This window comes from Actinia tenebrosa, unplaced genomic scaffold (genome assembly GCF_029948245.1).
Source record: "Actinia tenebrosa isolate PJP-AT-01 unplaced genomic scaffold, QUT_ActTen_1.0 PGA_scaffold14__42_contigs__length_11649687, whole genome shotgun sequence".
Classification (NCBI taxonomy): Eukaryota; Metazoa; Cnidaria; class Anthozoa; order Actiniaria; family Actiniidae; genus Actinia; species Actinia tenebrosa.
In genome coordinates this window covers 1,166,081-1,190,363 of record NW_028292574.1, presented here as the reverse complement: position 1 = coordinate 1,190,363, position 24,283 = coordinate 1,166,081, and the positions used below count along the sequence as shown (strand labels likewise).

The 24,283-nt window shown below is 37.2% G+C and overlaps 3 protein-coding genes and 1 long non-coding RNA gene across 6 annotated transcripts in view; 1 reads left to right on the top strand and 3 right to left on the bottom strand.

Moving 5' to 3' along the window:
* The window catches only part of LOC116298775 (tumor protein p63-regulated gene 1-like protein), a 102,910-nt gene that overhangs the window by 49,470 nt on the left and 29,157 nt on the right, over positions 1 to 24,283 (bottom strand). The window lies entirely within an intron of this gene.
* Positions 238 to 7,628, bottom strand: LOC116308406 (DNA fragmentation factor subunit beta-like). 2 transcript variants are annotated; one of them, XM_089030058.1, is made up of 5 exons: positions 7,335 to 7,628; positions 6,394 to 6,692; positions 3,847 to 4,109; positions 2,399 to 2,440; positions 1,983 to 2,108 (listed from the first exon to the last, which is right to left on the bottom strand). In XM_089030058.1, exons 1-4 carry the CDS (start codon positions 7,573 to 7,575, stop codon positions 2,425 to 2,427), a joined length of 819 nt encoding a protein of 272 aa, XP_088886184.1. In that variant the 5' UTR covers positions 7,576 to 7,628; the 3' UTR covers positions 1,983 to 2,108; positions 2,399 to 2,424. The 2 variants fall into 2 exon arrangements, with proteins under 2 accessions (XP_088886182.1, XP_088886184.1); XM_089030056.1 differs by lacking the exon at positions 2,399 to 2,440 and having other exon boundaries at positions 238 to 2,108.
* On the top strand, positions 10,376 to 20,660 carry LOC116308407 (uncharacterized). The gene is made up of 7 exons (XM_031718818.2): positions 10,376 to 10,498; positions 11,040 to 11,101; positions 14,721 to 15,113; positions 16,082 to 16,210; positions 16,805 to 16,927; positions 17,159 to 17,287; positions 17,975 to 20,660. Exons 1-7 carry the CDS (start codon positions 10,467 to 10,469, stop codon positions 18,739 to 18,741), a joined length of 1,635 nt encoding a protein of 544 aa, XP_031574678.2. The 5' UTR covers positions 10,376 to 10,466; the 3' UTR covers positions 18,742 to 20,660.
* On the bottom strand, positions 20,907 to 23,755 carry LOC116308409 (uncharacterized). The gene is made up of 5 exons (XR_004198504.2): positions 23,649 to 23,755; positions 22,357 to 22,496; positions 22,093 to 22,137; positions 21,343 to 21,497; positions 20,907 to 21,119 (listed from the first exon to the last, which is right to left on the bottom strand). It is a non-coding gene; the product is annotated as an uncharacterized LOC116308409 (long non-coding RNA).

Sequence of the window (24,283 nt, the reverse complement as noted above, 5' to 3'; positions counted from 1 at the left end):
AAGAGTTCTCACCAAATTAAGAAATAAAGAAAAGAAAAGAAAAGAAAAAAAAAAGATAGAAAAAAAGAGCATTTAAAAAAAAGAAAATTGGAAAAACTGAAATTTAAAAAAAAAAGAAAGAAATTAAAGAAAGAAAGAAACGAAAAAAAGCACAGTTTTCCAAAAAAAAAATCAACAAAAAACGGAAAACTTGCAAAAAGAGAAAAAGAAAGAAAGAAAGAAAAGAAAAAAGCATAGTTTTTCAAAAAATCAATTGTTTATTTACAAAATTACTATGGCAGCCCTAGGCCACCATACTTGTCCTCACATAGCCTCTCACACTTCTGTTGTCGGTCCTAAATCCACTGTTAAAATCACTGACCATTTTGTTTGTACCACTTCTAATGTTGTTTATTGTATTAAATGTACCCGCTGTAATCTTTTGTATGTGGGCGAGACTGGCCGCCGTCTTGGTGATCGCATTTGCAATCATCTTTATGATATTCGCAATAACGATCCCACCAAACCAGTTTCCCGCCATTTTAATCTAGCTAACCATTCTCATTCTGACTTCATTGTTTTCAGTCTTTCTTTGATTAACGGCAACAATGATTGTCGCAAGACCAAAGAAATGCGGCTTATTCACCTATTGGGCACTCTTAGTCCCAATGGGATTAATGAACGCTTTACTTTCAACTAACCTTTTCTTTTGTCTTTTGATTGTTTGTTTTTGTTTCCTTGCCTACCTTGCTCTCATTGGTTTCTTTTGTCTTATTCTATCATATATACACTCCTTTCTACCACCTCTTTCTCTTTTACTCCAACGAAGGACTAGCGTCCGAAACGTCAGTAAGTTTTTTCATCTTTTCACTGTATATAATTTACCTTTTCATCATTACTGTTTCATTAGAAACACCGACGCAGCTCACACTAGTTTTTAGCTAGTTATATCTTCTTATAAAAATATAAAATAACAATTAACTAATTAATAATAGGAATTGATTAGAAAAATTGTCATTTTCTAATTTAAAATGACAATGTTCATGAAATTAAGTGTATGTTAATTAGCATTCTAAAGTTTTTGCATAATTTCTTATTAAGGTGGCTGACTACTTTTTGGTGAATAATAAAATCGAAACTCTTTTAACCTGAAATTTGATGCTGATTTTAAAAGTGCAAAGAGGAAGGGCGTGTCCTGAGCTTGTTTCCGAGATAATCACTCCGGAATGACATGCGTTTGTACAATTTGGGAAGAAAAATAGCGAAAATCAAACTCTATTAAAAAAAAAAAAAAAATCATAAAACCAAAACTGTATTTATGAAATACTGATAAAAGTTGTTCAAATAAACTATTGAAGATGGAAAAAAATTTTTTTTGTTCAGGTTCTACAGTGTACAAGTTATTGTCAAAATTAAGCACAAAACAAACAGAACGATTTTTTACATTGTTCTAATAAACAGAATTTTCTTAAACTTTGAAAAATAATGGGATATTACCTGTTATTCCGGAAAATAAAAAAATAAAAAAATAGAGTCCCGTGCAAAATTTGATGAATTTGCCCTCTTCAAGATCAAAACGTGTATGGTTCTTCAATAAAATCTTGAAGATTATTCAGCGATTTTTCAGTGCGTGCAAATTATAGGCTCAAATCGTACGTTGAAAAGTAGCCAGTAACCTTAACCTCCTTACAGTTAAATTTTTGTCTTAGCAATGCAACACCCATTTGAGAGAGTACAAAAACTAAAAGGGTGCAAGGTAAATAACACTCAATAGCGCTAAATTATGTGAAAAGTATTGTGGTTTTTTTTGTTTAATTATTGCTATTTAGTGATAAATAGTGCAAAGTATTGTACACTTTTAGTGTTTGTACTTTGCTCAGGTCTAAAAGCTCTATTGCTTTAATAAAGTGAAGACTTTTTGAGAATATTAGGAGTTAATATAATATTTTCTTTTATTGCACTCATATCCAGAGTGTTCACCTTTGTCATGGCATCCAATGTGGACAAGTTTAAGATTGTTTAGTGTGAAGAGAAGTTGAAAGAAATAATTGGAATTCAGTTGTTTACCCTTTGGACAATTTTCTGCTGCTTCTTGTAAAGCAGGTAAAACTTGTCGGGATTTCTCTATCCTGAAATAAAACAGATAATAATAATAATGATAATGATGATGATGATGATGATGATGACAATAATAATAATAATTAGTAGTAGTAGTAATAATAATAATAATAATAATAAGTATAGGAAATCGCACGATCTCGAGTACAATTTGGAAATTAATAGACATGAGTAATGTTTTGAAAGTTTTTTTAATTGTACTCGTGTCTATTAATTCCAAACTGTATGAGAAGATCGTGCGATTTTTTGTTTATAGTTCACTCAACAAAATTTCAGTAAAAAATGCGAAGCGGTGTCCTACATCTTTGTCTATTTGGCGGCCGATTTTCAGTCCATCATGCAACTGAAATGCATAAAAAAGATTAGTTCTTATTAGTTTTTACTGTTTTTTTTTTTCTTTTTTGCCGCTGTTGACATTGTTTTGGCTGTGTTTCCATAGCGACTTAATTCAGTACTCCTACGGAGTACAATTAACGCTATAATCGTACTCCTTTCGACCAATCAGAGTCAAGTAATTTTGTTGAGTGTACTATAATAATAATAATAATAATAATAATAATAAAAATAATAATAATGATAAGATATTACTACTAATGATTAGTGATAATAAGTACTAGTATAATTTCAGACTTGAATATAGAGTTTCTCAAGCTGTGATTGGTCGAGCGACCAGTGATTCTTAGACGGTGGTGATTATGAGGTTTTCCAAATATTTCCAGATGGGAAGAAATACTAAGACGTTTTTTTTATCCTGAATTTCAACTTTTCCCTGATATTCAAGTCTAAAATTATACTAAAGCAATTATTCCCCTCAGGCTCATTGATTATGGTGAATATTTATCTCGCTGCCTTCAGCGTATAACTGTTATATAATAATGATGAAGATAATATTTAATAATATAATAATGATGATTATAAAATAATATATAATAATATTAGCAATAATTAATAATTATGTTTATAAAATATTTTAATTTTAGAATATAAGTGATAATAATTTAGAGCAAAGGCAACACCTTCTTCTCATATATTATGAGGCCCTGAAGGTTGGTTCTGCCGAGGCTTGAACCCCAACCTCCACATAATATTCCAGTGTCCAACAAACTAAACCAACCGAGAAAGCAAATTCATCCAAATTGATTTTTTAAACTCTTTTTATAAAACACATTTTTCTTTTTTGAGTGGGGTGGGACGGTTTGAGGAGAGTTAAGATTGGAGTTAGGAGTAGGAAAGGAACAGATTAGCAAGCGAGGACTGATTAGCTTCAGATCAAAAGTTTAGCTCTGGACCTCTCAGAGCAAGTCTACCTTCTTTCTCATTCCATCCTCTCCCATCTCCTCAACTGCCACCATCCTCAATCTCAGTACAATAATCTGGATTAAACGGTAATGTGGCTTTGTCCTTATATTGCTGGAAACGCTGTAATGATGATGATGGTGGTGATGGTGGTAATGGTGGGGATAATGATGATGATGTTGATGATTATGGCGTTATGATGGCAGTTACACAGGTTAAAAGACATTGGACATTGGTATTTGACATTGGATCAAAGATGATGATGACAGTGCTGTCCATAATAATGATGATGCCATTAACTTTTATTAATATGTGAAAGCCAGAACAAGGCATTTTTATGAGTATATACTGGTGGTGGTGTATGTTGAAGGGGAGAGAGAGAGAGGAAAGAGAGAGAGAGAGAGATCAGAGACAAAATTTATATTTCTTACATAAAAAACACAAATTCCTTACACATGATCTAGGTTCCAGGTACTAAACAATATTCTGCTTTCTTTGCTTCCATAAGGATTTATCCTGTGTAGCTTTGTACACTCATCTACATTGTATTGCCCTTGACAATCAAACCAGCCTTTTGAACAGCAAAGACGCTTTCTCTCATCAGCAGACCTTGCAAAATAGTCACCAAAGAATTCCTGGTTTTTGAGCTCTTCCTTTAAATCTTCTAACACATTTGTTAACAATCTAGCAGCTTTTTTGCTTCCAGTTTGTCTTGCCTAGATAGAGAAAGAATCGTATATTGATTAAATCGCTGCTTTGGGGCTGATGCAACGGGCTTACATGGTATGTTCAGATCATAATTTATCTTTTTATATTTCTATTACAGTTTGTAATGCACGTGTGAGCATCTTCCTATGTAACAGGCAGCTTTGCATGTTTACATGTATGTATATATATGCTACCACAAACTGTCAGTTCTCAGATAGGATTGCTAATTAGCTGAATTTTGTTAGTTTTGAAATACATGTAATATTATTATGAAGGACTACAGAGGAGGGGCTTTAGCCTTCTAGCTTTTTAGTGATATTTCAAACACGCGAGAGAGTTCTTCTTCTGATTTCCAAACACCGAAAAGTGAGTTGAAAAAACGAGGCGCAGGCAAGTTTTTTAAACTGACTTTGAGGTGTTTGGAAATCGGAGGAAGAACTCTCTCAAGTGTTTCAAATTACTTCTCAAATTCATGAATATTTCTTGGAGAAAATCAAAGAAAAAGTTTACAAAATTTAATGCAAATTAAGAACACAATTCCAAACCACTGTGATTTGCTTTGTTTTCTCCTCATTAAATTTAGAACTAATGAATCCTCATGAATTTTAGAACTAATTTTCAAGGTTCAGTATATACATACATACATACATACAACTTTATTTGTTTCAGCAGGTCTAAAAACTGGCAGCTATATATAGCTGATGTGGACCTGCATATCTGACTAACTATTTAACTAACTATTTAAGACAATAAAAAAAATCTAATAATTAATCTATAATAGAATTATAAAATATTCAATTTAAAAATGATATTCTACAAATATGACAATATCCTATGAAAAAAAATATATATATATATCAATAATAAAGAATAAATAAATGAGTAAAATACATAGAATTAATTTAGCGAAAATATATTTCGAAAATTATGCTTGATTTTATAATCAATAATATGTATAACCATTATCTTTATTGTGATTAAAACAAGTTCCCTTAGAAAAAGTTACTGGGTCAATTATTTTCTTATTATTCTTTAAAACCTTTTTAAAAGTATTCAGATCTTTAATGTTTCTAGTACTCCTGTCCAGGCTATTCCATATGATTGGGCCTCGAAAGTCAAGACTATTTCTGCCCAGTTCATAGTTCTTAAATCTAATTTGTAATAAAACACCCTTTCTTTCAGTTGTAATGAAGTTGAAATTTTGTGACAATCTATGATCAGTCCTGCCACTTCCAGTCTTATACACACTAGTCTACTATGTTTTTAAAATTATAGGTATCCCACTTTCCAGGGTGCTCTTAAGTCTTTAAATGTTAGCATTGGGGACTACTGCAGCCATAGTTTTGATGCAAAGCAAATGATGAGTCATACTCTGTTGGCAGGTTCTCCCTTTTAAATTTCCCTAAGTGAGAGAAAGATTAAAGGGAGACTCTGTCCAGCAGGGTAATGACTCCCTTGATTCTCCCCCTATTTCACTTAATTTCCTCTTCACTCACTCACTAATTCACTTCCTCAATATCATTATAATATAAAGTTCATGGGTGATGTGGTGGTTTACTGCTCACCTAGCTCTCACCACTGCGGTCCAGGTTCGAGCCCTGTCTCAGACTTGATCATATGTGAGTTGAGTTTGTTTGTTGTGTTGTTCTCTCCCTTGCCACGAGGGTTTTCTCTGGGATCTCCCGTTTCCTCCCTCCGTAAAAAGCAACATGTGAGTTGAGTGTTGTATGTTGTAAATATAGAACGTAGTGGTACCGGTAGTGCGTGTGGAGGGAACCTCACAGAAAAGCCCCGTTTGGGGAGTGGTGGTGGTAAAATATAAGTTTGTTTTTTTTTTCATCTGTCTACATACAGAAATCCCTAAAGGGAATCCTTTAAAGTTTTTAGTCAGCTTCAGTTTAAAGGGACAACCCTGTAGTAAAGAATAAATTAAATAAACCAAAAATTACAATACTCCAGTTTTGGTTTCATTATTGTTCAGTGTTGGAATTGATTGGGTAGTCTTGTACTTCATGACTAGCTGACATGTCGACTATCTGTTGGTCGATAGTTAGCTGACACCTGTCAGCTGGTCATAAAGTACACGATTATCCATCAGTTACGTGTAAAATATTCAGCACTGAGAAAAACCTGTTGAATTCTAAAGGAAATGTATTATTCATTTGTATACATTAATTTTCTTACCTCATTTAACCATGCACTGTTACTCATTAAATACTAAAGAATTACGACATACTATCAAGGTTAACGCTGAGCAATAGAGAACTCAAAACTTGTACTAGTGTTACTTACATCTTCAATGAATTCTTTAGTTCTGGAAAGGTAATTCCTGATTCTAGACTGAGCTGCAGCCTTTAAAGCCAAACTCTTTGTGTTATACTTAGTACTAATTCCCTCAAACCAAGCTTCATCATCTTCTCTTTCTTCTGCATCAATTTTTTCTTTCAATCTATTAACAACTTCTGCCATGATACAGTAGATTTCATCTGATTCTCCATCTTTAATGAAGTTGTGAATATTTTCTACTATTTTCTCTCGTTGTGACAAAGCATTGAAGACTTTCTCAATGGCTTGTTTGAGGACAGTTACATCTTTGATTAAAAACACAATTAACTGTAGTTTAGTTAGCAGCAGTGGATCTACTAAAAAGGGGGTGAAGAAGGTGGGAGGGGGAGGGGGGGGGGGAGGAAGGGTATAATGACATTACCGTAAATCCTCTATTTAGCCCGGCCCCCAGGGGGCTTATTTATTTCAGGCACGTTTGAGGGAGGGCTTATTGGAGAGGGGGGGTGCTTATTGATTTAGTCAAAACGCAGTATGTAATATGATTGTAACTCAGGATTAAACGGAAGCATTACTATTGACTGTCTTACATAAACTGTAGTGATGTATATGGCATTTTTATTATTTGATTCACCTGTGTTAGTTTCTCAAATATAATTTACGATTATTGTGAATAGCAAAACTAAAACACGGTAATATTAATAAAGCAAGCTAAAAAGACATGTTCTGAACAACCAAGACTTTAATAAATCACCTTTAATCAGTACACGTGATTCTTTAGTTGTGAAAGGGGGAGGTGGGGGGGGGGGGGGGCTAAAAAGAGAGGGGGGGCTTAACAAATTCCTTCCTTTAAAAAGGGGGGGGCTTATTAGAGAGGGGGGGCTAAATAGAGGATTTACGGTATGTTATTATCATCAAAGCATCAATCTTCTTTCCAGCTTACTACTTACAGCCTTCCCACTCCTGATCTGGACCTACGAAAACGAAAACAGTCTGAGCAGGTAAAGACTGGAAGTACTCGTCGTCTTCTACATTCGTCCCGTCTTCAGTGTAAACGCGGCAGCCATCTCCATCCAGGCCAAGCTTTTCGATGCCTTTCTTCCTCAGATCTGCCAGAGAACGAGCAACAACACCTTTCCTTGTCTTTCTATTCACATCTTGGATTTTATATGCCTTTGTGCTTTTCATCATTGAAATAAAACATATAATCTTAATATTTTACAAAAAGTAAAATGAGGAGTATTGCATATTGGCTCACTTGATCTATACATGGGTTCCCTGTGTAAAAAATGACGGATGGAAAATTGAGAACTACTGCCTAGTCTTACTCAGAAGAAGACACACAGGTAGTCCACGCCACCGGTTTCAGTCGTGAAAAAGAAAAAGAAAACGGAAGAGCTGAAGGAGAAAAAAAGGGGTGAAAAAGGGGAGAAAAAAGAGAAGAAAAAGGGGTTTAAAAAATTCTAAAGCAAGATTACAGATAATGTTTTTTGAAAAGTAAATGAATAAACTACAATGGGAAAGACCGTCACAAGGTTTTGGTCTACCTGTGTGCTGAGTAGCTTGACATGTCCTTCTCGCCAATGATTTATGATTTTAGAGTCGGGTGCCCAATGAGGCGTTCCCATAGGCTAGACTAGATGACCGATACACCGTTTAGTGTACCATTAATGGGTATTACTTATCTTACGGCCGTCTAATCTCGGTGATAAGGATGTGAGACTAAAATACTTGTAGTACTCAAGCTTCTCAAACCATCATATTTATTGCTTCTGCCGGATATCAAAAGTCCTCGCATCGTTTTCTTCACTCTTATATATATTTTTCAATGGGAATGACTTTCAGTTATTTTTCCAGTCGTGTGGCGAATTCTACATGGGGAATGTTTTGGTGTGATGGATTGCTGCTCAATAAAAACTGTAGTCTAAAAAAGACCTAAAGAGATAATGATCAATAAAATAACTGAAAAGAGAAATTCGAACTTGTGATTACCTTACTTTCAATTTGAGTCAATTGTCTTATCTAATGCTTTCGTAAATAATATTAATAAAAGAACTGATTAGTGAGATAAGAAAGACATTTTTAGTGAAATAGGTGTACGTTGTTGCTCATGCATTGTTGCAATGTTTTCATAACACTCATGTACCCAGCAGTTTCCCTGATCACAATACTTTCTCTTTGAAAAATTAAGGAGTTAAGAGAATTTTTGTTGCCACATTGTTTGCTCAAATGTTAAACCGCCCAAGAAAACTATTATCGAAACCATTTGCAATTGAAGGCTTTACAGCGTAAAACTTCCCCTGACAAGTTAACCGGATTGACTGGATATACCACGCCATAGTGATACGCGTTCTATACTAAACTCCTTATCTAGGTGGATATTCACATCTATCTAGATTGTAACAGGTACGCTTAAAACCTGGGCGTGTGCCTTTTCTCTAACGAAACTATGTTGAGTTATTTTTACTAAGAATCTGAGAACATTTCTTATTAATGCAAATCACAACTCAAAAAAAGTGTCCAAGGCGCCGTTGGTCTCGGCGATCCAACAAAAACTAAGCTTACAGCAATTAAAGGGATGCCTTTGAAGGTTACGAAAAGAAGACCTTTTAATACTTGAAAAAAAATGCTGAATTGATTGAGTAGTTTCGGAGATGACTCAATCCGAACCCACGAGTATTTATTGCACCTCACTGTTTTATCATTGTAGCCTATAACCTTTTTGACCAAGATTACGCGCTTCTAGTAAGCACTAGTTGACGTACGGCGCTTTGAGGAGGAATGATTTATGATTTGGTGCTCTCAAGACTGGCGCGAAAGTCTCAGTGACGTCTTTCTCTCAGGTATTAATTAGTTACACTAGTGAATGACGATCAAATCGTTCACCATACTTCGAATTCCATTCTTGCTTATTCTTCGAATTCTTTTTAATCGTTTTGATACAGAAATTTGAATTTCTTTTACTTTTACTGTGACTCTCCAGCCATTTTCTCACCAGTTTGTGTGGGCTTTGAATCATGCTTGTCACTAGTCATGCATCCACAAACGCAAGCTCGCATTTTAGTAAGGTACGCTCAAAAACTTCGAGGGCAGTAAATTTCCTATTTATTTTTTACAACCTTTTACGCAATTGACTTAAAAAGCAAAAATTTCCAAAAAAAAATAATGCCAATTTCAATAAAAACTGACAATATAACATTCTAGATGTTCTCGGTTCACTGAAGCTTTCCGAAAATCACTCGAGCTCCAGCAAACTGAACCTTGGTGAATTTTGAACGCATGACCTCAGTTGACAAATGAAACAGTGCTGGGTTTGTAATGCTGTTTGCTAGGTTTTGCAAAAGAATTGGAATAAACTGGTATAAAGAAAGAGTTAAATGAAATACCATGGTTTACTTGGCTGGCTGTAAACTGAGGCGTTGCCAACCTGTTGATACATTAACAGTATTAAAAAACGAGAAAAAAACAATCACAGTGTTTTGTTTATTTTTCTAATCGATCAGAACCTCCAAAAGTTTATGACAATAGTACGCCTTTGTGAAAATATTCAAAGAATAAGTTCCGTTGTTTTCAAAGCTTTTTTTGCTAAAAAATATATTCATAAACTTGGTTTTATAATTTTGCCTGAAAACAGCTCAAAAATGCACCAGAGTCGCCGAAATATTTTTCATTTCGATCTGGCGTTGATCTCTTCCCTTCCCTCCCTCCCACAGTAATTATTCCTTTTACAGTTTACGCAACCTGAGGCCAAAGTAACGGCCAGACAACAAGCCGATCCTGAATCATTAAGATTAATACCTTAATTATCATCACTTTTGATAATATGATATTAAATCGAGCGCTTTAGGAATGGCAATGGGTTGGATTACTTCCCCCAGCACCGGAAAATAGCTCACTAAAGGCCGACCGTTTATTGGAGAATAATCAGGCGATGGGGTTACCAAACGCACCTATCAAATAATGATTTATGAAATTACAACTCTAGCGTTTTTAGGCGACAAAAATTCAGAAGAATCAAAGATCGCAACGAACTTGGTCCTTTCATTAGTGGCTCAGAGGAAGAATTTCAGTGTTGGAGCGCGATGATTTCCAAGACTACTTTGTTGCTGTTGCTGTAAGTAGAAGTGTTTTTGTTCGTGGATTCTGATGACAAAACAGCTTGATGTTTTTGAATGAAGTTTACAGTTTTTTAGGTATATCGATTCATACCTTTCAACAAGAGATATGGAAACAACTCTAGTTTTACTGCTATACTTATCAAGTGGACCGGCGTAGATAAATCAGCGCAGATCAAACCAGATACAACATTGTAATCCTTGGTCTATACCTTATCCCTATGAAGACCCGTGTTGGATAGACAAACTTACTAGCTCTGTCCTGGTATTCGCGCGTGGAACCTTAATTAATATGATTCCACGACATGCAATCTGCCATTTCAACAAGCTCAATGGCAGCCTCAAACTTGTCTTTACGGATGCATTCCTTTTACAATATTAAATAGAGGACCACAGCTTGTAACTTGTGTGCGCTTCTAGGGCGTAGCTAAACTTATTGACTATACGAAGGATTAACTACATCTCGAAGGCGACAAGAAACGAGTTTTTAGACTCAAACAAACACATATTAGCAACTAATGCATTGCTTTTCTTTCTAAGGATGATGGTAGCAGTTTTATGTGAAGGAGGAAGGAGACACCACTTCAGGACAAGAGCTAGAGGTAACTGACACTTACCAAGAATTAACTCAGGAATAAGATTGAACTTTTAAACAGTGTAATACTCTTATTCAGTGTCTTGATTCATACTATGAATTCCACAATCTTTTATTGCAATATTTCGGATGTACCAGATGTACTTCATTCCCCAAATGATAACTATATTTTGCTCCATTATTTTGAATCTAAGGCTTGCTAAATCCGGTAAATACTTGCTCGTTGGATCCATTCAGTATGACAATTTATTTTATCAAAAAGTAGAAAAATTCGAGAGGAAGAAAATCAGTCAAAACAATTTAATTATAATATTGGTTTCTGTATTTTTACCATGAAAAAATCAATCCAGTATTCGACTTTGACATTTTGTGGGCGCTGTGTCGTTTTATTTCAGCTCATGTACAAGAATTGAAAACTTATTCGAATGAAGTATTTAACGAAGTAGTACAAGAACAAATAAGCTGTCAGCTTATCCGTGTTAAGTGGCTTCATTTTCGCAGCGGGATATGGAGGCAATTGATCGGGATTGTGCCTCTTTCTGATTTGAACCCAGAAGTGCTAAGTATTTCTCGCTTTATCCGCATTGAGCGACGAACGACATACGGCTAGCACTAGTTCTAGCAAGACGTTTGACAAGACTGGCTTGTTTATTGTCGTTAGCATATCGCTTCGCGATATTGTTGTGCGTAGCTTTCCTAACTTAGCCTCTCTTCTCAAAACCATCCTTGTTTTTACGAGGGTAGCACTTATAGCCAGTGGCTGTAGCCCTCGTTCCATGATCGAATTGGAATTTGGAGTTGATTTTTGTGGAGGGAGGAATACCGGAGAACCTGGAGAAAAACCCTCGAAGCACAGGATAGAACCAACAAACAACTCTACTCACAAGCGACACCGACTGACTCTCACCGCTTCCCACCCAACCCTTCGTTATACATGCTTCTGATGTCATCTTCTAATGATTTCCGAATGTCTCTTGTCTCTACTTGAATGGTCTTGTTTTTTTTTTCGAAATCACGCCTTCATAACCTACTGACTCTCTTTTCCTGACGTTCAGGTATACTTTTCGCTTTCTAGTTAGTTCTGAAACTTTAGTTTATTTTAAACAAATCATAATGTAAATTAACAGTAATGATGAAAAGGAAAATTATACACCGTGAGAAGATGAAAAAACTTACTGACGTATCGGTGTATAATTTACCTTTTCATCATTACTGTTTCATTAGAAACACCGACGCAGCTCACACTAGTTTTTAGCTAGTTATATCTTCATAATGTAAATTGTGGCTACAATGTCTTGTTTTTTACTAGAAATATTACAGCGCTACTTGTTTTTTGAAGAGGCATGATTGGATACTTAATTGTGCGTGAGGACACTGTGAAGACTGTGAAATGCTGGCCCCTTTGGGTTGTCAGGGGGTGTACTATGCATAAAAACCGAAATTATAGCAAAATATAGAGAGAAAATACCGAGAATCCAAACTAAGTGCAGTAAAAGCTCTTTTCAGTTAACTGTTCCCAAGAAGCATTTTATATCAGGAAAATACGCTTGATTTTCCGATCGAGATTACTTAATTACTACCTTAATTTTTAATTCTGAATATGAGCAAAGAGGAATAGGGTAGTAACTCTTTCTGGGATATTGCCAAATTGATAATAATAGGCATAAAAAAGAAAAAAAGAAAAAAGAAAAAAAAGAAAAGAAAAGAAAAGAAAAGAAAAGAAAAGAAAAGAAAAGAAAAAGAAAGTAATCTTATCTGGATTCAAACGGGTTCGAACCTACCGACAAAAAAAAAGAAAAAAAAGAAAAAAAAAAAAGACGATTCTACTTTGCCATACCCCCGAGACATCCGCAGAGTTGAGGCGTCGTATGGACTTCGGACCTGACGGCGATTAAATCCTTCTGCCCTTGGGTGTACGAATTACGCAAGAAAATGTTCTAGCCGAAGCATCAGGGGAGAGACCAGCCGGCCCCCAGACCATATCGGCTAATCCCTTGCATCTTTGCCACGCACGGAATCGGTTGAAAGTATAATGTTTAAAAGTTTAGTCTATTCGGGCACTGTTTTCACGGCTATTGTTATGCTGATTCACCTGGAACCGTGGTCCAGTGGATAAATCGTTGTCGTTCAAGATACTGAGTCAAGTCCGGCCGGTCGAGCGAAGTTAGTATCTGGATGGGTGACCTATTGAAACTTATGCATACTAAATAAATATTTGCAAGTTTTTTTTTTTTTTTTTGTAACTTTCAATCGATTAATAATACGAACGTGCAATAAAAATTTATAATTAAAAAAGTTTAAAATCAAGATCAAAAAGCTAAGAATAGTCTATAATAAATAAATGAATGAATAAATAAAGTAATAGTAGTAATAATTAATTTAAAATATAACAAACATCTAAGATAATGTTAAATTATTAATTATGTATAAATTAATCGTCCTCCTTCACCTCCCCCCCCCCCCCCCCCCCCCCCCTAAAAAAATTATATTAACCTTATAAACCAATATTCTTGACGCTACTTTTAAAACTACAGTATTAAGATCGATAGGCTGGTGTACTTTAGTAGGAAGCTTATTCCAAAGACTGGCAGCGATATAGCTAAAAGACTTTTTCCTCCACTGCAGATTAATTGTAGGGAGTGTGAGGATGTAGCCGTCTCTTCTTAAATTATAACTTGTTTTATTTAAATTTTAAAAAAATCCTTATATATGAAGGGCCATTACTAAATAAACATTCATACAATAATTTATGCAATTCATAGTTAAGAAATCGTCGAAAATTGAAAACTGCCGGGTATACACTTATTTCCATGAAATAGGCTCTTTGCAGTTAACGGTCACGTGTCTGTACTGGACTGCAAAACTTTTGTTTTTATATTAAATTGGTAATTTTTTTTTGCTACTTGTAAAGAACTGAATGAAAACATGTGTCTCCAGTGTGTTACCAAATGCAGTTTTATTACGATCTCTCGAAACAGGTTGTAGAAAGTTTGTTTGCAGTCCAGTAAATTTCACCCTTGGGAATCAAGATGTTCATTCATTTGCTCTCAGTGAATTAATCAGCACGTGATTGCTTAGCTGTTAAGGGCCTATTAGTCACCTGAAAAGCTACACAGCTGAGACCGACATGGGTTATGTGTAGATACATTTTACATGTTTCAACCGCTTGATAACTGTTGATGGACTTGAGATCTTCTACCAGTTACAAGTTAACCTCCTCTGAGCATCCTCAACTGCTGCAGTTTTTGTCAAAAGCTTTACTCGTTGGATATGAAATATTTCCCATGATTCTCAGCGATCACAGCTTTCTAGGGTTTTGGTGACTAACTTTATTGAAATAAGTTTATAATCCTTGCCTCACAGTCTGTAATCATAAGGAATTTTTTAAGGTATGACGAAGAGAGTCGTTCGTATTCCGTGCTGAGGAAAGACCAAAACGTCAAATTGAACTGATTTATTTGGTGAAATTTATTACTCGACAAAACCCTTTCAAACCTCTTGATGTCAGTATCGTGTCTAATTTTATGCCCATAACCTATCTCCTATTTAACCCTATCTCCTCTGTTTTTATAAAAAACTATATATATATCGATCGAGATTGACAGCTTATGTCATTTTTTCACCAGACAAGGGATGGATGCAAAATTTTACAGCCAACGTAACCTCAGGACAGTGTAGCAAGCGCACGGTGGTAATGACCAAAACAAATGGTGTGCTACGCTCCCCAGGGTACCCCCGTGGGTACGCCAAAGACCAACGCTGTACATGGCACATTGGTGTTCCACGCGGGTTTAGAATTCGTCTGAGGTTTCGCCGTCAGTTTCAGATACAAACTTCCGCTGGATGTACCAAGGATCGCGTGATGCTTGCGCAGTCCAAGCAGTTTAGGAATCCGCTAATATTTTGCGGTAACAGCAGACCTAATGGATTGTTAATACCCAGCAACAATCTGTGGGTTCGGTTTGAGTCTGACAGTAAGGGTTCTGCTAAGGGATTCTTTGCTTCATACACTGCGGTTGGTAAGTATTTCTTCCTGTTTAGCTTGGTTTTATCTTATATCTTGCAATACTTTCCGTAAAAGGCTCTTTCACCGCTATTTGCAAAACATAATTATCAACTTACATGATTCTTAAGGGGAAAGTGGGAGGGGGAAAAGGGTACCGGGCAGGAAAATATGAAAAATCCCCCGGGGCAATTGCAAGGGAGAGAACAAGAAAGAGAACAACACATGAAACGAACCAGGTATGAATTACACAAGGACAAGAGAAGGAGTCTAGCGCCTAGAGTCTAGCCTATTATAGCCTTATTAGAATCATCATAAGGCTGTGACTCATAAACTTGTGTTGAACAAGAATGTTGGTTCGTGATGTCCGAGTCGTCTAAGAAGTCAAGATGAAGTGTACATGAACAAGTGCACGACCTACATGGCCGTAACCAGGGGGGTGCATGATCAAGTGCACGACCTACATGGCCGTAACCAGTGGGTGCATGATCAAGTACACGACCACACGACCTCCATGGCCTAACCAGGGGGGTGCATGATCAAGTGCACGACCACACGACCTCCATGGCCTAACCAGGGGGGTGCATGATCAAGTGCACGACCTACATGGCCTAACCAGGGAGGTGCATGATCAAGTACACGACCTACATAGCCATAACCAGGGGGGTGTATGATCAAGTGCACGACCTACATGGCCGTAACCAGGGGGTACATGATCAAGTGCACGACCTACATGGCCGTAACCAGTGGGTGCATGATCAAGTACACGACCTACATGGCCGTAACCAGTGGGTGCATGATCAAGTACGCGACCTACATGGCCAGTAACCAGGGGGGTGTATGATCAAGTACACGACCTACATGGCCGTAACCAGGGAGGTGCATGAATCAAGTACACGACCTACATGGCCATAACCAGGGGGGTGGATTGGGTGCATGTTAGTTCCGTCCCTGACCAATAGACTTTCATTTCTCTACGTACAGATGAAAACGAATGTGAAAAACCTGTTTGTACATTCCCGAGTCTTTGTCGTAACATGGTGGGTAGTTATGCGTGTGACTGTCCTTACGGGTACGGTAACAAAGGAGGACGAAGGTCGACAAAGTGCATAGGTAAGACAAAGAAGAAACTTTGCTTTGTGATTGTCTGATTGTGAGGTGTATGAATACCATACACTTAAAGTCATTTGTAGCAATTTCGCGAGAAACGAAGAAAAATAATGTATAAATTTTAAAATGTAAATCAATGTACGTAATGCTTGTACACTTCGCGCATTTCATTTTTCATGAACCTTTTCCTCATGATTTCAAATCATATATATCTCCCTTATGCATTATTGCTTCTTTGAGGTTCAAATATCGGGCCTGGGCTGCTTGTCCCTTCTGCTGTCAACCGGAAACTTAATCTTGACGTAACTTTTATTGCGCAATCACTGAACTGGAATATCGAAACTAGGCTATTCCCCTAAAATAAGGAACGTCAGTGGCGGATCCAGGGATTTCAAAAAGGGGGTAACGATTACAAGGGGTTTACCAGGAATGCGAGGAAAAGGGGGTGGCTAGCCACTCATCCCCTTAACCACCCCTGGATCTGCCCCTGGGAACGTGTCTGTGATTTTTGTTCTACTCAAGCCCATGAATTATCTTTACAATTATTATTGAACATAGATTTGATATTAGAACGTTTTTGTGTCATTTTTTTAACAGATATTGATGAATGTAAAGTAGGAACAGCTCGTTGTGATCATACGTGTGTCAATACAGACGGTAGTTATTATTGCATGTGTAGAAAGGGCTATCGACTGGCTTCTGATGGCAAACGATGCCGAGGTAATATGTTATAGAATAGGAATAAGAGATGATTTTCACTGTTTTTCTCTTATCTTTCCTCTTGTGTTTTATCTTTTATCGTTTTTCTGTCTTAACTCTTTTTTCTTTTTGGCTTACTTTAGCTTTTGTACTCTTTTTTCTCTTTTATCATTTTCGTTGTTTTCTTTTTCTTTTCCTTCGCCTTTCCTTTTTGATCTGTTTTTCTATCTGTCTCTTCTTTTCTTCTTTTAGCAGACATGAATGAGTGCCAGCAAGGAATTGCAGGTTGCAGTCACTACTGCCGCAACACGCGATCTTCCTTCCGTTGTTCCTGTCCCGCAGGATATGTTCTCCACACCGACAAGAAAACCTGCTTTCCTGGTAAGTTGATTCATCCACTAGAAACTGTTGGTGAAAACTCATTTAATCAGGTTATCGAAAATTATACTGAATAGACTGGTCTATACCATACAATGATTAAAACTATTTAGCATATAATACTTCGAGCTTTTGACTCCACTGGAGTCTTGATCGCAATCAATGAATGTAGGGCGGCACGATTCCCTGCCGTCACGTGGTCCAACAGCATGTGACTGCAGCAGAGCATAACATTTCATTCATTTCATTCGTTCAAAAATCGAAAGTACAAAGTATGCTTAATAGTGCTTAACCCACCAACCCACCGACCCACCGACCCACCGACCCACCGACCCACCGACCCACCGACCCACCGACCCACCGACCCACCGACCCACCGACCCACCGACCCACCGACCCACCGACCCACCGACCCACCGACCCACCGACCCACCGACCCACCGACCCACCGACCCACCGACCCACCGACCCACCGACCCACCGACCCACCGACCCACCGACCCACCGACCCACTGACCCACCAATCAACTGACTTAGGTCATCTGTACAGTTGATCCAATCCTTCCTGTTCAGCTGTTCATTGAGTTCCATGCCCCGTTATTTTCTCCTGCTTGTCTTGCAAATGTACAAACAGTTTATTTATTTAAAACAAAACGGCTTAACAAATTCCACCTACTCTTTCATTTTTAGAGATAACTTTTAACAGTCAGCAGTACTTGGCATCTATCAAAGAAAACTCCAAACTGGGCTCCCTTGTCACAACAGTAAGCGCCAACTCATTCTTAAGCTCCAAGAAAATGTATTACCAGTTGTTGACCGAGAATCTCCAAACGCCCACCAAATTTACCATTGAGCAAAATTCTGGCAAAATCTTGGTAAATGGTGCGTTGGATCGGGAGAAATCAGCTGATTATCTTCTGGAAGTGACAGCGAGGTTCCAGAGTGTAAATGGTTCTGGAACTCCTGGAAGCCTGGCGAGGACCTTCGTAATCGTAAATATCTTGGACGAAAACGACCATGCTCCGATCTTTGTACATCCGTCCTTCTACATGAAAATCCCGTGTAACGTGACTGTTGGGAAGATCGTATATCGGGGCGTGCAGGCCAGCGACAACGACTCAGGAAACAATGCAAAAATCAAGTACAAGTTCCAAACGAAAACATCATATTTCGCTATTCTACCAAACACCGGAAGAATTAGACTTCTGAAGAGCCTCAGACGCTTCTGCAACTCTGTTCCCGCCAAAACCTTCAGGTTATCGATTCTAGCACGTGATCAAGGCGTGGTACACAACATGGCGCATGCGTGGATTCAGTTTCATGTTCTGCCTCCAGGAAACTTGTCTCGAAGTGTGGCTCTGATTCACGCGAAGTTTCTTGATCCGGCCAAAACTGATGACACCTTTACGAGGCACGTGCGCAACCCATGGCAATACCGTCATCGGAAAGGAAAATAATAGAAACACCAACAGCGTGTAGTAGTAGTGCTTGACTAGAATGCATGGTACTTTGACGCGGAATAGAAACAGAAATCTTCCAATACTAAGACAGAATGTAAGTTTAGGTGGTATGCACTAAGTGATAGTAGGATGTCGTGAGACAACGAGATAGAAATATGCATGGACAGATGCAGGGGTTCATTATGATAACGAGCATACGGTTGGATAGAAATCTCTAAGAATGGAAAGGTGGGCAAAGGATCGTAGTTGGGATATCGGATGGATAGATGAATGAAGAAATATACAGCTATTTCAAAAAGGTTGGTAAAGATTTTGTCGCATGTTGCATCATGCCTGAAATGCACTATGAGTGATGTGAATACAATCAGCAAAAGGTCACAACGATATGGAATTTTACCAACATTTTACCATATTTTTTTCTGTAATGACATATTTGCGAATTCAACATGCAACATGCAGCATGCAACAAACCCTTAGTCAACGTTTTTTGAAATAGCTGCAGACGAAAACCGTTGTTTCGTACAGCATATAAGAGAGAGAGAGAGAGAGATCAAGAGAGATCAAGAGAAGAAGAAGAGAGAAAGAAAGAGAGAAAGAGGTGTCTTCTTTGTGCGTTATTCTTTCTTCGACGTTGGTATTTCTTAAGAAGAGTTCATGAATAAATATTAGGAGAATAACATAGATAAATAAGCTGCCAATTAAGTACAGAATGATAGCGGAGATTTCTTATCTAAGAGACAGCAGTGTTGCAGAGTTTAAGGGTGTTTTGAGTAAAAAATGTATAGTTTTCAATGCAAAATTTTAGATAGGGCGTAATGTTTTTCATCCCTAGTTTTTATGGGAAATAGAGTGCTTGAATGCGTTGCATGGCTGTTAATCTAGTTTCTTAAGCAAAGTAAAGAAAGGCACGAAGTGTTCAAAAAAACTGTTAGTTGTCTGACATACGACTGAGGACATTACGCTTAAAGGAAAGGAATGCAAAGTCTCGGGGCTTTCCATGTGCAGTGAATTAAGAAAGAGAATAAGATAAGGTGTCAGCTGAGAGTTGTATAGTATACAAAGTGTAATTAGCTGTAAACAGAAACTTATAAGGGAGTGTAATTAACATTATACATAACCGTGCTCTCGGAATATTCAGATATGCAAATTAGGCGTTTTGATACCATATTTGGAATTTTGAGTTTGGTTTCAATATGGCCGCTTCTCGCTGAATTTCCTGACTTTCAGAGGAGATTTAATGAATCTTTTTAATCGAATATTTGGGATATCTGCCTTTAAGATTTGGTTTTGGGAATTTTTGAAGCATGCAAGAGGACGTGAATATTGTTGAGTATTCCGAAGCATAGTATAAAAGAAATGCATGGCTGTTACACGTTTCAACCCCTTATGAATTTCTGCTGTAAATAGATGACGTGCATTAAGATGTAGTAATAATTAAATGGCTAATCTTTCTTTTTCTTGCAAAACGAGGCAAATTCATTAAGAGTCTTTATAATAAAACGAAATATTCATTAGCCCTTTTTTAAAGGAAGGGAAATAGAAGAGTGTGATTGGAGAAGATGGGAAGATAAAGGAAGGGAAGATAAGAACAGGAGAAAAGGGAAAAGTAGAGAAGAAACAGACATTGGGAAGGGGAGTGGAGAAAAAGGGAGAAAAGAAAGAAACGATAACTAAAAGAATGGGAAGGGGAAAAGGGAATGGAAATCAAAGGGAAGGAGAGGGGAGGAAAAGACCTTTTTCGATTCCCAAATTACTGTACCCTGCGAGCAAAGTCGGTAAAGGAGACTGTGCTCGAAGGGTAAAATTACTGCTGTGTTTTCTTGATTACAGTCTTATTTACTCAGGCTTAACCAAGCGGTATCAGTGTCAAAATATTCACATATACCAACGGTAAAATAAAGAATGACAAAACTCGACTAATATACCAATATTCTCAATCTATATATTGTGTGTTGAGTGTTAGATTCCGAAGAATAGCGCAGAATTTGAAATTCCACTGGAACACATGAATATTGAATTGGAATATTCTATATTTGCTGAGATAATTTTCGTCAGGGATATCCCCCATTTCAAATTTTCAATAATCGTTTGGTTGTAGTTTTACAAGCCATTTTCTCAAACCAATTGAAGACAAACATGCAACTTTAAATTGTGGCAAACACTCAAGTTTTGATTCCTTTTATTCTGTGTAAATTTTACACAATACATCCTTGTACTTATATACATATATATTTATATCTCCCTTAATCATTCAGTAAGGAACTTCAAATAACAACTAAACAAACTTAAAAAAGGTACAAAATGAAAGCATCAATCTACAATGAGCTTTTCTTTAAGCTCCTAAGGAATCACTGAGCTGGTCAAGGCAACTTTACCTGGAGAAATGTAAAGAAAATTATGTTATGTTGGCACTGGGGAATAATATAACTAGATTTTAAAGAAGAGGAAAGTAGGAGGGACTGCGCGAAGGCCTCCTTAATGTCAATGCAATACTTTGATATCAGTTGGATACTGCATTCTTAGCAGTTATCGTCCAGCATAGCTCGGAAAGCAGGGGATTCTGGGGAGGGATGAGGTAAGATGTCTTAGACTAATTACCTTTGTATGTAACAAGCTTGGCTTGAACTACTTGTGTTTGCCGCAGTTTGATTCAGTGCACTTTCCGGTGCTGGTACAGTATAAACGTAAACAATGGCTCCTGAGGCCGCAAGGACAACCGACTTTTTGATGGGAACAAGCAGGGCAGATAGACGCTGTAAACAAACATAGAGATAAAATGTTATTACCAGGAATACTATGCTCCACGATCGAATGTTTATGAAGAAAAGTCTGCCGGTCCTCGTAAGATCATCTGCTTTTAAATATTTAAGGTGCCGATCGATCGCATCTTTTTGAGAGGGAAGGGTAGACTATGGATACTATTTTGAAAACAAACCTTGACCCCTTGCACACACACGTACATACACACATACACAATCAAGGGCGGATCCAGCCAAAATTTTAGTGGGGGGGGGGGGGGGTGGGTTAATTAAATATAGGAGGGGGGGGGGGCTAATTGAGTTTCTTCCTTCAACATGAAGGGGGCTTCAGCTCCCCTTTGCTCCCCCCTCCCCTGGATCCGCCCTTGACAATGACAACACTAATATTAATTTTGAACCCTCTCTCTACTGTAGGATAGGGTCAGGTAGAATAGAACGTTGTTTTGAGACCCTAAGTAATATTAGTAACTATGTGTATTCATACTTTGGGACTTTTCTAAAATAATAGAGTAATGGTGCACTTGTTTGAAGGGAAACATCTTTGGATTAGGAAGGGTTTGTTAATCTAACGTATATATCTTATCCTTACGTTCCCTTCGCTCCAAAAACAGTTCTAGCATCCTCTCTGCTGCGTCTGGAAACAAGTGAACAAATAACAAAGAATGAAAGACCAAAGTTTGTCAAACCCTCACATGCATTATAAATATATCATGCCATGATAATCATTGATAAGGGGAGATGAACTGGAATAGCATTAACAGTCACCGGTTTAATTTGGATTAACTAAACACTACAAGTACGATTGGGTAGTCATATAGGTCTTTCTTTTGCCAAAATGAAATAAATGGAATACCTGATTCGCTTTCATCATCAAACTGCCACAGACGATTAGTAGACCTTGCTTCCAAGGCCAAGGCAGCTAGAACCACCAAGAGAATGACAAAAATGGCTTTCATCTTGGAGTCGTTATGTCTACGGTAAGAGTACTTGAAACTACAAAATAACGAAAATAAACTGCTTTTACTAATCTCGTTACGAAGCACTACATCACTATACATTATTATATACGGATAATCATTTTACTCAAACGGGCTGGCAGGCCAAAACTAGATCTAACGCAGCTAACTAACCACAAGACCTGCATAAAACCTAACAAGCAAGCAACGTCATAGAAGGGATTACCCCAACTTTACTGGGGTGTCATTAACGCTAGTTTACAAATAATGTAAAAAATAAAATAAATAAATAAATAAATGAATAAATAAACAAGCAAGCAAGCAAGCAAGCAAGGAAGCAAGCAAGCAAGCAAGCAAGCAAGCAAGCAAGCAAGCAAGCAAGCAAGCAAGCAAGCAAGCAAGCAAGCAAGCAAGCAAGCAAGCAAGCAAGCAAGTAAATAAATAAAATAAACAAAACAACATCAACATAACGAATGAAAAATCAAGGACATAACAAGTAGAATGGAGTAAAATCAAAAACCGAAATAATCAAGTAGCGACCCAAAAGGGTTGGACGCGACTAGGGACGTGAGTACCATGCGAGGTATCCCCTGCATCCTGTAATATTTTCTCAGTTCATTATTGAAATTGGTCTCGATTCTACTAAGGTTCTAGTTTACAAACAAACTTTCAGAGCCTTCCCTGTTGAATAGCTAAAGTCACCTAAATTAGAAAAAGTAATTTAGTGTTCCAGGCAATGTTGCAGGAGGAAATGGTAACGCAAATAGTTCTGCATATGTTATTAAAGGAACTAACTTCCTGATTTGCGTGATGGATAGCGGTTTGGCGCGCTTTTACTATTTTAAACGTTCGTCACTAAGTAGGTATTTAAATTTGTCAAACGATATACAGCGAGACGAGAAGGAATCTATTGAGTACTAAATATGCAGCTCCTTTTTACTGTGAAATTTAAATGTATACACACATGATGATCATATGAAAAAAAGGTTATGAAAAAAGGCGGGAAAAGTTTGTTTACACTTATGTGATCGATAGATACTGTATTTAGTTCCAAAACAGCCATGATTTCAAAAAAAATTTCTCCTTTCTACTGAAGTAAATTTAATGTCGTATTATAACTACTAGTATTAACTATCTATATAGAAAAAAAAACATTTTATCTTAGCTAATGAAGTTGTACATGACTTACCTTTGAATGTTCGATGCAACACAAGAGAATGTATTCTCACTGTCAAGAGATCAAATCCAGCAACTGACAGGCGTCTGCTCTGTTGTCAGTTTATATAGTGGTGCATCGTGGTAAATTAGAAATGCATATTATTTGGCGCGAAAACTAACCGAAGCGAAACATTGCTAAATGAACGCAATGAACCTTTGAAGTCAACCATTCGAGACGCATTGTATCTAAGATAAACATAACTTCAACATAATAATTTTTAATTATGGCTGCATATATTAAAAAGAGAGAAATCTAAAATTCGATATTGAGACTGAACTCTGCAGATTCTAGCACATCTTCATGGTCACAGGCTCGTACAACACTTAAAGTATTCTTCTTCTTCATTTCTATAATTTACATAACGCCCCTTCACATCATGACGGTAATGAAAAAGCTGGATTGCCAGCGCCAAATTCAAAAAGGCTGCTATAGTCTATAAGTCTCTTAATGGTCTAGCTTACTCCGGATTTCCTTTGCTCAAAAATTGTAAACCGTCCCCAATGTTCGTAAAAATAGTTTTAACTATAGTGGAGCGATTCTTTGGAACTCTTCGTTTGCACGTTACGTCATTGCGGCCATGATGGTGCCATTTAACGAGAAAGATT

Bases quoted from the DNA above. Each gene is read 5' to 3' on its own strand.
- LOC116308406 (XM_089030056.1), bottom strand. From the start codon at position 7,575: ATGATGAAAAGCACAAAGGCATATAAAATCCAAGATGTGAATAGAAAG. The intron at 6,693-7,334 runs GTAAGTAGTAAG...TTTTAATCAAAG, and splicing joins AGATCAGGAGTGGGAAGGCT to ATGTAACTGTCCTCAAACAA. The intron at 4,110-6,393 runs GTAAGTAACACT...TTCTCTATCTAG, and splicing joins CTAAAGAATTCATTGAAGAT to GCAAGACAAACTGGAAGCAA.
- LOC116308407 (XM_031718818.2), top strand. From the start codon at position 10,467: ATGATTTCCAAGACTACTTTGTTGCTGTTGCT. The intron at 10,499-11,039 runs GTAAGTAGAAGT...TTTCTTTCTAAG, and splicing joins ACTACTTTGTTGCTGTTGCT to GATGATGGTAGCAGTTTTAT. The intron at 16,928-17,158 runs GTAATATGTTAT...TTCTTCTTTTAG, and splicing joins TGATGGCAAACGATGCCGAG to CAGACATGAATGAGTGCCAG.